This window comes from Aulostomus chinensis, chromosome 11 (genome assembly GCF_037954235.1).
Source record: "Aulostomus chinensis isolate RoL2024-O1b breed Wild chromosome 11, RoL_Achi_v1.0, whole genome shotgun sequence".
Classification (NCBI taxonomy): Eukaryota; Metazoa; Chordata; class Actinopteri; order Syngnathiformes; family Aulostomidae; genus Aulostomus; species Aulostomus chinensis.
This window is the reverse complement of record NC_141330.1, coordinates 5,138,661-5,153,413: the sequence shown is the minus strand read 5'-3', so window position 1 is coordinate 5,153,413 and position 14,753 is coordinate 5,138,661. Positions and strand designations below refer to the sequence as shown.

Sequence of the window (14,753 nt, the reverse complement as noted above, 5' to 3'; positions counted from 1 at the left end):
CAACACAAGAACCCAGATGCAAAGGATTATGGGTTTACAGTTTACAGTAACTCTGGTTTAATGTGAGGGTGGGATAAGGAGGGGGCAGAGAGTGGGAGAGGGGACTGAGGCTGTGGTCGGTGTGTCAGAGGGAAGGTAATTTATTCCATTTTTTTTTCTCCCCAGCAACTTTATTGCTCTGTTATTTTAAAAGCCGAATTGTAAATTTGCAAATGTTTGCCTCAGTGAAAACAAGGATCTCCTGTTGAGGGTATTCTTTGATACCCACGATGATCACAATCAGAGGGCCATCGTTTAAATCTCCTGAGCGATACGCACTGCAACTTTATTGGCCAACTTTTAAGTGTAATGGTGCGCAGCGATGCTTTAATCAGTGCAGCATGACCGTGTTGTTGCCAGGAAACGTTTGAGTTGATTTTGGTCTCTGGTCCTTTGTCTGTTGCTGGAGGTTTTCCCAATCATAGAATGCTCAAAATTCTACTGGTTTCGGATTTACGTTTTCATGTCAAAAGCCCCTGTGAGGCACCAGTAGTAATCCAGGGACATCTGTTTGCTAAAATGTAATCTCTGGGTTCTCAGTTCAAGATTTTCCTCTGTACACAGTTCAGTGTAAGTGGGCAGGGCGGTGGGGAGCGAAGGCTGATACGAGAGCAATGGATCAAAATTTGTGCTCTCTAAGTGTTTTAATTGTTTTACGATACAGTTGTTCTGATTTTTATCCCTCTGTTTTGGAACCACTGGTTGATTAAAATCACTCTTTAAAGTCCAGCTGCATGCTGGCTACTCTTACTTCCAGCTAATTGCCTCATTATCAGTAATCTAAGGGATCATAAAAACTCACAAATGTATCTGGTTACCATTTTTATTTGATTTTTCACTTTATTTATTTGCACCGCAATAACAAAGTTCAGGAAAATTCATCTTATCGTATTTAAAATAAATGTATACATGGAAAATCTACTCACTGGGGACAGGGATGATCACCTCCTGGAATATATATATAATATATATACTCATGTCCTGTGTTAAAATGTGAAAACGCCAATAAAATAAAAAGACCATCCATCATCTAAGTTTATTGATTTGAAGTATTTGGAGGAGTAAGCCTGTACTTAACCACAGACTTCCTTTGGCAGCTGTATTGCATAGTTGTTGTTTTTAAGGCGGCCTTAAATATTAATATTTTTGTTCAGTATTCCTTTAGTTCCCAAATGTTTCTGCTCAGGACCACAAAAATAAAAGAGCCAAAGACTCGACCCCCAGCATCTCTGGAGGCACCAACATTGTACCCATGAAATTTTAATGTATTTAGAATTCATCTGCTATTTTGAATGTAGTCATACTTCCTTTCTTTAGAAACAACTAAGACCTTTTAAATCAAGCTTAAATCTTTTCTGACATCCAGAAATCACCTTGCGACCCCCGTGTTGGGATCTCAACTCGATAGGGGCTTCATCTGAAACCTCCACTTCCTGTCGCAGCCATATTGGTTTGTGTTCTTAACAAAATCTCTAATGTGGTTTACATGATTTGATGGATTATGTGTGCTTTGATGGTTAATTGTTTGCCCGGCTAGCAGGGAGGGTTGGCTAAATAATGGTGTGTGAGGACTATGCAACATTCAGTGGCGACCCCTGGACATGCAGGCTGCTGATGGCTCGAATGTAACAGCAGCTCCAACCTTTCATCCATCACATCAAGTCAGCCCATTTGTTTGTGACCCCGCTACAAACCTTTTTACATTAGAGCCTTGTAGGGGTGATGTGGTACTGATATCAAAGTGAGTGATTGCAGAGATAGCATGACAGGCTATCATAACAAGACATGCATTACCAGCAGTTTGATTCACGCTGCTCTGCCACACAAGAATGCGTCGCACCTGCTGCGTGTCTCGTAACTCTGGAGCCGCAAGAGATAACCTGCGGTATATATCACCACGTTGGCTTTCTTTGGTTTCGTCAGTAAGAAGGTTGGGGATTTAAAAAGAAGAAGAAGAAGAAGAAGAAGAAAAGATCAAATGCATTTTAAAGTGCTTATTGTGTGCTATTGATTCTGGAAGAGCATGCTTGGGTCGTCAACGCCAAGAAAATCTCTAGAGAAGCTTTGAAAAAGGAGAGGAAGGAGATGTATCGTGTTTCTCAATATGGACTTATATTTGACTCTCTCTCCCCGCACTGGCCATACATGCCAGTGAATATGTTATTCCATCTATTGTATTATTCTTTTACCCGTGATTTCTCCCTCCAGCGAGCAACTAATTGTTATAGTGAATGACCTCAATTAGCAGTCGCAGCTGCGTATAAATAAATAGAGAGATGTAAATCAGAGGTTAGAGAGAAAGCAAACCAAACATTTTGATCAAAGCCATGTGCTTTACTTAGAACACCACCGGAATTAAAATCAGGCTGTTTTCAATGGGGATGATTATTATTTTAATCCTAGTAAATAAATAAAAAAAAAATGACAATAAAGAAAACTATTTAGTGGGTTGGTTTGACTTTTTCTTCTTCTTGTGTCTGAACGTGTTCCCATTTATAGACTTCAAGCCGTCTGCTCTGTTGTGTCACAGCTCTCAAGTGATTGCTTGCAGCTAATGCATCCAATCAACATACAGCAATGCTTTCTCCACTCCCCATCACACCGAGAGACACCAGCGTCCGTATGAGTCTCAGCAGTCTTTCAGATCATTTCAGAACGAATCATTTGCATCAAGATCAGACGCGCTGACACTGACCTGCGATTGTTGTCAAGAGTCCTTCGGAAAGCAGCACATCTACACTTTCATCAAGAGTGTGGTGAGATGATTAATAGCACTCTCACAGGGGTCACATGTGCCGGAGATACAGGGGATGTGACCTCCACTTTTAGAAATACTCGAATTAATAAAAACAAAATCTCTTTGTTGCTGCACCCTTTTTATGTTTGCTTTAGCTTCGGTACGAACACACCCTCAGGAAGGTCCCGTCAGAGAGATCTTCTCTGCTGTTCTGGAAGTTCCCAGTCTGCCATCAAGACAAAAATGAATGAGAAGAGTTTAAAAGTGATCATATGCAGCACGGGATATGTTATTAGAATGAAAATTCTTTTCAGCTAACCCTTAAAATAATTTTTAAAAAAATGACTACCTTTTCAAACGCTCACTCTGCAAGTCTTAGCCCTCAGGTAACTGTAACGGGCTGTCGTCGCTCTTCGAGATCAAACGCTGTAATGATCAGTGTTGCACCTGATGGACTGTGGTCGTATTGGGATCCATCCTTGGCTCAATTCACCCCAAGAATCAAAAAATAGCGGATGCAGGTCACGATTCCTCTCATCTCTGGAACGTGTCTGCCGGACACAGGCTACACCTGGAACCTTCCTGAACCAACACCCTTCTTATTCCAAAAAAAACCACCAACAACAACAAAACCTCAACAACTGCTACTGATTCCTCTCAAAGGTTTTAAGTGATGAGAATATGACGAACAGCTGGTTTCACTATATGTGCTGTTGTAAGTCTCTGCGACATGATGTCATGTAAAGTCAGGCTCAGGATAGTGTGTTTCAGAGATGACAATCAACTCTGCCATGGCAACCCTGATGATGTCAAGGTTTCTAACATGCTGGAGTATAGCTGAGAGTATGAAGGTCTAATAGTCTGTCGAGTTTGAACAAAATAGACATAAAAAGACAGAGCCAAGCTAGCTGTTTCCACTCTGTGCTAAGCTAATCAAATAATCTCCTCGTGCCAGCTTCATCTTTAGCCTATTGGACGGATATGAGAGAGGTATCAATCATCTCGTCTTACTCTAACAATATGCCTATTTCCCAAAATGTCAAAATGTTTTGTCTGGTAGGGGATGGACTTTGCTGAACTCCTCCTATGTTCTGATGGGAAAGCTCCTCCATCAGCAAAACGGCTCTCTGGCATGAAATCCAATCAAAATGATTTTTCAGTTGTCAACACGTATGCATCCTGAAGGGCCCGTAATTGAAATGGAATACGGTCATAAAATGGGTACAAGTGTCTATAAACCCAAGTGCATCTGTTTTCATTTGGGCTTTTGTTTTCACTGAGGCCCCTGTGCTGTTCTGGAAAGAGCATCGCTGGGCCCTTAAACAGCTCGCGGCATTCCTCAGTTGGCTTTCGAAGCGTGTATGTACGCGTGGGCTGCCGCTTTTAGTCTCAGCTGTGTGAGTCAAGATTATCCTGGTGAATTAGTGACATGTCCTCAGATGCTAAATATAGTCCCTCCCTTAATGATACTATTTGATGTGTGTGTCTGTGGAACAAAAACCTTGTAGCGGTTGTTGGAGTGTGTATGTGCACGTCATGGGTTTGTGCATGTAAATGTATCTGTGTGTGTGTGTAGCTGGTTTATAGAGCCACATGAAAGCTGGGGGAGACTTGCTTTATTCATGACAAACAAGAAGACCAAAACTATGTTGGCGCTATCTCTGTTGGTGTGTGTCTTAACTGATCAGAGTCCAGACGTGACAGCTTTGACGAGTAGTGACGGGAATTCCTGCTCTATTGAATCATCAGTAGTACTTTTCGAAGGAGAGATGTACCTTCTTTCTTTTTTTTGCCAATATGTGCAGATATTTTATGACTGATTTGTCTTATGGCCAACATTCACTGATGACCATATTGTCTCTATATATAAGTGTAGATTCTTTGCATGCATGAACTTTGTACATACTAAAAAACACATGGAAAACTTGTGAGTATAAAAATAGTCATATTTTTCTTAATTTCCAATTTATCCTATTTTCACATCAGTTTCCTCTTAATCTGCCGAACAAGAAGAAGTGACTTGAGCAAAATGATACTTACATATTAAATTAGCTGCCAATAATGATAACTTGATGATGTCATGGTCCATCATATTTCTAAATTGTACTTCTTTTGAAACTATCACTCATATTTTTCTGCCTGTTTTTTTCTAACCCCCTCTATGTTGAACTGTTGTCCCACCCCTACCTGTCACCTGATGGTATGACCTCTCTCTGACATCACATGTGATTGGTTTTACACACACACACACACACACACACTAACACTAACACAGCGTTCAGGCTTGTCTTATTTAAGCTTAAGAAGTAGAAAGAAGAACTCTCAGATGGGAGCTGGGTTCCACCGCTCTCTTAACGGAGCTTTCTTGACCAGCGGATGTGAACTGTGGAGGTGTGCGTACATGCTAGGTAGCTGTTAGCTGGAGGCATCAGAGGTGATTGATAAAACAGTTGTAATACATCACGCTGCTTGTGCTTTTCTGCTGCACACTAAAACTTGTCATCCTGAAAAGATTCAGAGTTGTAGCCTGAAGAAAAGCTCAGAAGGAAATGAATGTAATGCAGTTGAAGGCTATAACGGGAGGAGGAGTCATCAATCAAGCCTCAGCTGTGGTGGAGCCTCAAATTTAGTTCTACCTGCCCTTCTTTACTCCACTAAAAAAACACTAAAAAACAAGGTTGACTCCTTAAAGAATCCTGTTTCCAGATGATGAAACTACCACCTGGAGCTCCAGACGTTACCTGCCCCGCCCACCCCCCCCCCCCCCCCCCCGACTGTAGGTAACCCAAACATGCAACGCAAACAGCAGCTGACTTGAAAAACAACTCCGCCTGCACTCATTAAGCAGCCCGGCCTGCTCTCGTTCTCAGCGTTTAAGCATCCCCATGTGGTTAGAAGCCTTTCTCTAATGAAGCTCAATTAAAATGAAAAGAAGGTAATGAAAAATATTTACCCTCAGTCCAATGAAGTGGCTGGCGAAGTTGATGACTCCTCTCAATAAAAGCCATATGCCTGTTCTCATAAAAGCTTCTTTTTTTTTTTCTTTTTTGGTTTTTTTTTGTTGTTGTTTTTTTGTTTGGTTTTTTTGGTGGCGAAAATTTCTTTGGCATTAGCATTTGTGCCAAAGAGTGAATTAACTCCTGGCTGTAGGGAGGAGAGTCGTACGAGGCGTTTTATCGGGAGGAGGTTTGTGCACTGACTGATTTATGCTGCAGTCTTCAACATGCCAAATCTCCAGCAGAGATAAGCAGCCACCGTGCGGTTAATGTAGACGTAAATCTGTGAAATGAGCCTCTGATTGATTGCGGAGGAGTTTACGGCAGACAACTTCTACAAACACCTCTCTTACAAACCTTATTCTGGATTCTATTCTTCTCTAAAGTACCATAAGGAAAAAAAAAAATCTATACGTGGCTCTGATAGGATCTGCTGACATTGGCAGTGCTCGAGGCATGTATGATTCACCAAGCCACAGGTGAGCATTCATCTCATCTCAGGAAATCTCTTCAAATGAGCAGAGTGAGTTAAGATGCCAAAACGTGCATGAAAAGTGAGAGAAATGTGATTCGCCGTGATGACGTGAAAGACGAACGCCAGGAAGTATTTGGAGAGCGTGGATGCAGCTGCATCGACTGCTGGCAACCAGGGTTCAGTCTCAAAACGATGTCCTACACATTTGGTTTGATATCGCTTATTTATGATTGTGTTAAAAAAAAAAAAAAGAAGACCAAATCTGAAGTACAGGAAGTGAAAATGACCTAACGTGACCTCTGACAGGTGCCGTGACGCATTCGTAGTGATTATGACCACAGGAAATCAGATGATATCACAATACTGTAGCGCCATAAAACCCAACCAGTCCTCCAACCCAACAACAATATTTGTCTCTGCTCTCTGATACAACCCGTGAGCCAGTTTCCCATGGAGTAAAAGAATAGAAATTCAGGCACAAAAACACTTAGTTAGGGTTAGAAAAAAAAAAGAATTCTGGTTTGGTTTCGAATGAGCATTTTAAAACACCGGTCCGCTCACCACTGGCGCCGGCAGATGAACGGCCATCTCCTGCTGCAGCAACCACCTAACAGTATTTTCCACTCCACTGCTGCTGGCGATCGAACACGAGTCTCCTAAGTCCGATATTCCTCCATTCCATCCGCCACTCCACGACTATTCCTTACACAGATTTTATGAGACTGTTGGTGGATTTGTTGGACTGATAATAGTCGAGGAAATGTAGTGGAAGCAAACCTTGTCAATGGAGGAAAATCATTGACTGCATAAAAGAACTGGATAACCTTCCTTTGTTTGAAGATTGAAGCAAATATGGAAGCGCATTAAATCCGCTTTCTCTCTAATGGCCAGCAGGGGGCGACCCCACTCAATTGAATCAATTTCATTTGATTTATAAACTGAATCCCAAACAGTGCAACGTCCTCTTCAGCACAGCTCATTTTGTGAGAAAGCATTGTGAGAGCTCATCCTTTGCCAAGATGCGACGTGGATACAGCACATGAACAACATATCACAATTCTTTAATAAATATTCATTCCAACCGCTAAAAACCGGTGCAGAGCACTAATCCAGAACACAATCCGTCCCATATCCCTCTCATTAAAGGACATTGACCATTAAAGTCATCAGTTTTTATTTATGTAGCTGCAAATCACAACAAAGGTTTTAGCGTGCTGCTTTCCAAATAGAGCATGTCTGGTAACATACTCTTTCAATTAGTTCACTTTAAAAAGCTCCAACATTTCCTTCAAGAGCTCTTGGCAACTGCAGTGATGAGAAACTGCCTTGTGACGTGTAAAAACGCCTCAGCAGACCCAGGTGCCAGGTGGGCAGCCATCTGCCCTGACCAGTTGGGCTCATTTAGACTGAAATGGATGCGTATGCTTGAGGGTGTGGCTACGCTGTGATTGACAGGTCTCTTTCGTGGTGGGCTCCTCCCTCCCTCTGGTGGCACAGAGCCAAGATGTCAACAACCAAAAGGCTTTGAGGCTTCAAAGCTGAAGTCATGCTGCATCGTCCACACATTTTACACAGTTAATGGTGAAAATATAGAACAATTCACGACTGATTAATCCGAGAGTATCGGCACATTTCTAAGAAAAGCCACAATCTTTTGCGCTTCCCTGGAAATATCCAAAAATGAGCTCAGTGGTTAATAATGAAAAATGGGAGAGGTTCTTGAGCTTCAATGGATGACACAAAATAAAAAGTGATGCAATGGAAACTTTAGCCAACAACCAGAGCCAGATTTCAAATCATACTACCTTTTTTTTTTTTTTTTCTTCAAATTTCTTTTTACTGATTTATTTTTAAGTTCATCTCATTTCTTTTGGCTGAAATATTACCCTAACCCCCACTCGAGTTTTAGTCCCGTAACTCTTCCAAGACACAAACCTTATCAAATTCACACAACCTACTTTAATGCTTGTTTTTAAAACATTTAATGAAACCCTGATCTGAGTTTGAGGAGAAGGAGAGAAGAGTTTTTGTTCCTTCTTTTGTTGTGTTGAATCTGAGATGTTTTTACATGATTCAGGAGATCATCTCGATCTGAGGTTGCGATGTCACCGTCCCAGCATATCAGAGATCTCCCCGAGGACGTGTGGAGATGACTTGAGAAGCTGCGGCACAGGAATTAGTCAGAGGGGACTTGTTGAGAAAACAGAGGGGAACAGGCCCGACAGATCCAATGTCAACATGCTGTCCTTTAGAAATGCTCTTACGTTCCCACAATGCTTTTTCCAGAAGGCTAACGCCACTGGCTCGCTGAACTTCTGTCAATTTCCATTGGATATTCGGAGGGGGGGGGGGGGGGGGGGGGTGAAGAGAAAAAAAAAATCGGCTCCCTTTTGCTCCCTGGAAGCCTAGCTGGGTCGCCATGCCGAGGCGCTCTCAGGGGTTGATGCTCTGATCAGATCCAGATGTTGCGGACGGGGGACAACAGAGGAGTGTGGAGGCTCCACTGATTGATGGAGGTCAGGATGAAGTGAGGAGTCACGTTTCTTGAATCAGAACCCGTTCTACCTCTGGCTCTCTGGTCCCTGTCTCTCCTGTCTGCCGTCAGGCTGGTGCTTGTGTTTATGTAGCGTGCTGTGACAGTGTGGAGCTCGGCGGGGAGCAGACGGCGTGACGCTCCAAGTCTGGCTCTTTGCCCCTCCTTCACCAGCGCTGGGGGGGGGGGGGGGGGTGGTAATGAACTTGTTTACAGTCAAAAGCTGAACTTGAGCTGCAGTTTATTGGTGCAGAGAAGGTTTAAATGAACCACGCCGTGAAATGATAGTTATAGTTAACGAAAATCCACAACAATGAATGTAAATCGGCAGTTGAGAGTTGGGATGGAAGATTTTTCTACATTTCCATCTCTCCGTGTCACATTTTCCATTGTGTTCTGACTCACAAAATACGAGTTCTTTCTGTGTTTCAAAATGCCAGACGAACTGAAAAACGATGATTAATTAAAAAAAATATATTCATTGGTTTCAGATATTAAAATTTTGTGAAACTTGGTCTAAAGTAAGATGGTGCATAATAATTTAGGTTCAACAAAACATGTTTTTTTTAAAAGCTGGGTGTATTTCTCACTACACATGTTGCTGTGTGTTGATGTTTGGTTGTGTTCCTTCATATCTTTGGGGTTTTTTTGTATCCCACTGGTAACATCTGTCCTCTCCTGTCCTCCCATGTCCTCTCCTGTCCTCCCATGTTCTCCCCTGCCCTCAGGACCATGCCGAGTCTGCAGAACTTCGCTGTCCTGCTGCTTCTGAGTGTTCTGATCGGTCTGTGCTGGTCTCTGAACCCAAGAGACCCCAACGTGTGCAGCCTGTGGGAGAGGTGAGGCCTTTCGGACTGCGGGAAACAAATAAATATCACTGTCGTGGCACGAAAGCAAACATTCTCATAGACTGCATGTAAACACATATTTATGAACATGGTCTGAATTGAAAATATGCAAGAGGATTTTGGTTCAGAACCTCGTTCATCACTGAGAAGTCAACTAAACAAAACTCACCCCATAGCTAAGCTAACCTCTGACTTTAACGAAGTCGACACCCAGAATTATGCCTCGACTCTGCAGCCTCCCTCAGAGTTACAGAGCCTCACTCCTGAAATACACCGACTTGATCATGTGACTCCTGCGCTGTAGATTTCTATTTTCACGTTTTTCCCATTCTATTTTTTTCCCCCTCCATGGTTACACGGCCCTCTAAACTATGTTTGCATTTCAGAATGTTTAATATGAATAAATCATTGCACCACAGGTAGGTAGCAGCCAGTGTTATGGATTTTCATCATTACCAGGCTCAAACAGCGGGGAATGTTCCCACAGTACTGGCTAACATTAGCCACATGCTCTAATGAAGCCAGTGAAAATGTTGTTGTAGGAACATGTAAAGAACATTTTTAAGGAATGAGAATCATTTCAAACGCCGTTCTGATGGAGTTAAATGGAACGTTCAAATGTTTGAACTGCAATATTTTAAGGATGTTTTGAGGATGTTGTTGAATATTTGATCAATAAACGGCCTCAACCAATGCTGTCAGCATGTTGCTGGGGAAGAATGTTAACTTAACGTCAGGCAAAATATTCTGGGAACAATTTCAGAGGCAAACATCACCAGAACATTCCACATAATCTTCTCAGAGCGTATTTAGAAAATATATTCCTAGCCGGATGCAAATTTACACAAACTAATCAAATCACTGCAAATCTATTTGTAGTTCGAATCTTCAGTGTGAGTGAAGACGTCGTGTCTGTCATGGTGTGCTGCATGCATGCTAGATAAGAGATTACGTGTTACAGTGGGTTCAATTTGTCCTGCAACGTACAGAACAGAACGTGTGACATTATTCATCAAATCAAGCTTAACCTGTAAATTGGCTGCGCACGAGTGTCATCCACCCCTGTTGGGTTTATCTCATGATGGTGCAAGATGAGGAATCAGAGGATCGCCAGTGATTTCATGCTAACGTTCGTCGTTGTTTAGACATTTCACACTGTTTCTTGGATCAGGCAGTGGCGTTCATCATCTCAGTGCACTGCGTGTCGGTAGGCATTGTGCAGCCGTCCGTCTAGTAGCTGTTTCATTTGTTATTAACGCTACCTCTGTTCTACCAGGATTATTCCCACTGAGATTCAGAATCTTTTTTTTTTTTTTTTTATGAGGGAGTCCCGGCCAAGACGGCAGCGTAAAAGTTCACATAAAAAAGACAAACAACAGACTTGAAACGAACTCATCCAAACAATGAGTCATCAACATGTCACGAACATTCAGTGGTCAGATCGGCCTTCGTCTCGTGTTTATAGAACACGCGCATATAAAATAATCCAGATGAAGGTGACTCGGCCTCAGAGAGCAAAACGTGTGAGCAAAGTTTGGATTGTTCCTGCAGTGTGGCCTTATAAAGAAAAGTGAACCAATGTTCCACTCTGCGGTTGAATACGGAGGACGAACCAAGTTTCCCATATAAACTGCAATGATGTGTGTGAAACCTGAATTCGAATTTTTCATTTTACTCCATAGAAGACCACTGTTTATATGGCAACATACAGGAATAAGACCAACTTGATGTAACATGTAAAAACACGTGGGTTTGACACCTTATCAGACTCTTTTTAAAATGTGACCTCCAGCTTCACCACCTCAGTGAAAGAGTCCTACTCACATCCGTACGACCAGGTGACGGAGGAGCCCTGCTCGGACCCTCGGACCGCCAACAGATGCACACGCCACAGGTAGCAGCAGCGTAATGACCCCTTTCCTGTTGTATTAACACTTCCCGTTCCTGTCACTGGAGGGTCAGCGTGTCCTGTTATTCTTTCAGGATCACCTACAAGACGGCCTACAGACAGGCAGTGAAGACAGACTACCGCAAGAGATACCAGTGCTGCCCGGGATACTACGAGAGTCGGGACAAATGTGTCCGTAAGTAACTGTGGAACACTGAGCAGAAACGGAATACATGTAGAAATCAACAACTCTGTTTTGAAGAATAAAGTAAAAGAACACGGTTACATGTACTTTATGCTTGACTTGAGCCTGTATAAACTTCTCCCTCACACACAAAAAAAATTTCAGCATAAAATATTTTATATCCTCATGGAATGAAGGAGTTGAAGATCCTTTGGAGTCTCAGTCACATCATTTCCTATATATATATATATATGCCTTTTTTTGTAGGAAATATAAAATTATTTCCAGTGTAAATCAAGGTTTTAGCACCATACAATCAAAGCCAGCCGTTACTTTAGTAACGTGATGCCTGAAGGTAATAACGATGGTAGAGTTCTCCTGTCAAATGCTATCATGGCTGCTGAGATAGCTTTTCAAGCAAGGGAAAATTAAATAGTCACATTTCTCTTCTCATATTCTCATTACTCTCACTAATCTGTTTTTCTTCCACACTTTCTGCATAGTCAATAGTGGAGCATATGACACACGGATTACCAAAATTATGGGTTTGATTTCCTCCTGCAGAAAATGCACGGTATATGCTGGCTTTGCCGGCTGGAATTTTAAACTTGAATTTGTTTTGCCGTCGTTGGGTGAAAATCCCGACAATCCCGTCTTATTAATTCTGATATTTTCATTTCAGCTCGAGGATTTCATGTCTTGTCTTGTCTCGTCTTGAGTGAAACGTCTGTTAGTGATTCATTTCAGCTTCACACTCTGCTGGTGCAGCTCAGGGTCCATCAGCAGATATTATGAATATTTAGTACTCGGCATCCTCCTGTCTACTCTGATAACTTTTTATTTTTGGGTTCAGTTGATTTAGACATCTTTTTGTTGTTGTTGTTTTTGAGCATTCATTTTACATCTCTTGTTTTGTGTCTTCCATCATGGAGGGATGTTCGGATTCACTGCTCTAATTTTGTTGCACCTAAAAACATGCTGTGATATTTACTAGGAGATCACACGTGGGCACAACTGCATTTTGCCTGCTGCGGGAGCACAGAACAGCAAATTGAGCTTTTCCTGCTCATGTATATTCAATCATGGGGGGGGGGACAGGACTGGGGGCTTTGTGCAAAAGCATCAGAGGAAGAGGCTGAGTATCTGCTCTGTTTTGTATGAAAACTGCAGGGGAAAGTAAATGTCTGTTACACAGTGGAATAACTAACAAGAGAATCAGAATTCATCAGTTTTGGTTATTTGCTAAAGCAACATTGTGCAACACGTCAAGCCAAACATTTATGGTGCCTCTGGACATCTGACTGCACTGTAACTTGATCTGGCCGAGCAGGAAACTCCAACTCCGATAAATAGCTTGAAGTGGTGCCTTCAGGTACTACAGGCCGGAGAGGAAAAGGTTGTTCATAGTGGAAGCTGAGAAGAGGAGAAAGAGAAAAGTAAGCCCTTTACTAAGGGCTGGGCAATGAATTGTGTATGAAGCTAAACTTAGATTAAAAGATATTATTGTAATTGTGACGGGGCTGAACAATTAATCATGACTTTATTGCATTCACAGGGTGGCCTTCGCTAAGTCAGAATCTTAGTGGCATAGTGAATGCAGTCGGGGTTATAGTTTGATGTCATCGTGATGTTGATCTGAAGTCACAGCGCCCAGCTCTAACCTGTACCTACTGCTAGTACCACTGCTTAATCAGTGTAATGCTAATTGTTAGCAACACAACTGCTGTGGGTCACACTCATTAGATCAGTCGCCATCATTCTGAAGGTGCAACCAGGTCTTAGTACAACCCAAAAACGTCTGAAGCACCGTTTTAAAAAAAGCTGATCTCTAATTGTTTTCTCAGCAGTTATTAATCCTAATTATTTCCCAAGAATAAAGAATTTGGACAAAAGGGTTGGAAGTTGTAGTGATTGTGTAAGAAGCCACAGTTCGATCACGTATGGCATAAACTATGATGAAAATGCACAACATACAGGAAATGCTCACCATGATAAAGTCATCAATATGCACATCTGGCCTTGTGTACTTTGTTGATCTTTATAAATAAAACCGATGTATGTTAAGCACTTTTTCTGGCAGTGTCACTTGTCAGTAACTGCATATCGTAGTTGTTCGTGTAGAGAAGTAATTGATCAACTGAAAATAACCATTTGTCAAAAGCTGGCTGACGTGACATCTAAGAAACAAATTCAACCTTACATGGTCCGTCATGTGTTGAGAAGCTCCTGCCTTCTGTACACAACCCTTCTCATACATCTCTGTCAGAGAGGCCTGGCGGTAATAACAAGGTTTCTGTGCTTTGGGCCTGAAAGGCTGCCATTTAGGGATAAATGTTTTTAACTCAGAGGAGATAATATGCACGTGCGCTTTCTTATCGTTTAGCTATTTCACAGACGGTTTTCTTTCGTAGCCAAACACAAAAACTTTTGAGTTTATCGTTTGACATCAGAAAAGCCGAGGTGAAGTCAGCTGACGGCTGCTGAGTTTTATAATTAGGCATCTTCGCTTTGTCATCTGAGACTCCTCCTAGACCTCCTTTCCTTACACACAACTTTAGTTATTTTCTAAATCCAGAAAATTAGATATTATTATATCTCCCTCCTTCATTTCATGACACGTTCCCCTTCATTTAACTCCCAAAAGCTCCGACCACCGGCGTTCACACACCTTGAACTGGGGAGCAGAAAATAATCAGTGGGATTATTGTTTGTGACTGGAAAAAAAAAAAAAAAAAAGATACACGCCATATTTGTCTCAGTGGCACATGGTTAGAAAAAAAACCTCTGGCAAAATCATCAGTCTCCAGTCATGAAATGCTTGTTTGAAGTAACCTAATTAATATTTGCACCACCGTTTAAGATTCTGGCATAAACAAAGCTCCCAGACTCAAAAGAGGGAAGCTGCTCGACACGATGAACGGCGTCCAAGAGCTTTCGATGTCATGGTTGAGGCCAGCTGTTGCGCTGGCTTCTATGCTTCCATGAGGGGTGGAATGAATGAAAGAGTGTAATATGATATAAAAAAAAAAGGTACAAGATCTTCTCAATAAACA

At 42.0% G+C, this 14,753-nt stretch overlaps 1 protein-coding gene across 1 annotated transcript in view; it reads left to right on the top strand.

Moving 5' to 3' along the window:
* pear1 (platelet endothelial aggregation receptor 1) overlaps nt 1–14,753 on the top strand; it is a 56,903-nt gene that overhangs the window by 20,207 nt on the left and 21,943 nt on the right. Inside the window, exons 2-4 of the mRNA XM_086217869.1 lie at nt 9,509–9,619; nt 11,421–11,522; nt 11,612–11,712. Coding sequence (XP_086073995.1) covers nt 9,513–9,619; nt 11,421–11,522; nt 11,612–11,712 — 310 coding nt within the window. The 5' untranslated portion in view covers nt 9,509–9,512. The remainder of the gene's footprint in view (nt 1–9,508; nt 9,620–11,420; nt 11,523–11,611; nt 11,713–14,753) is intronic.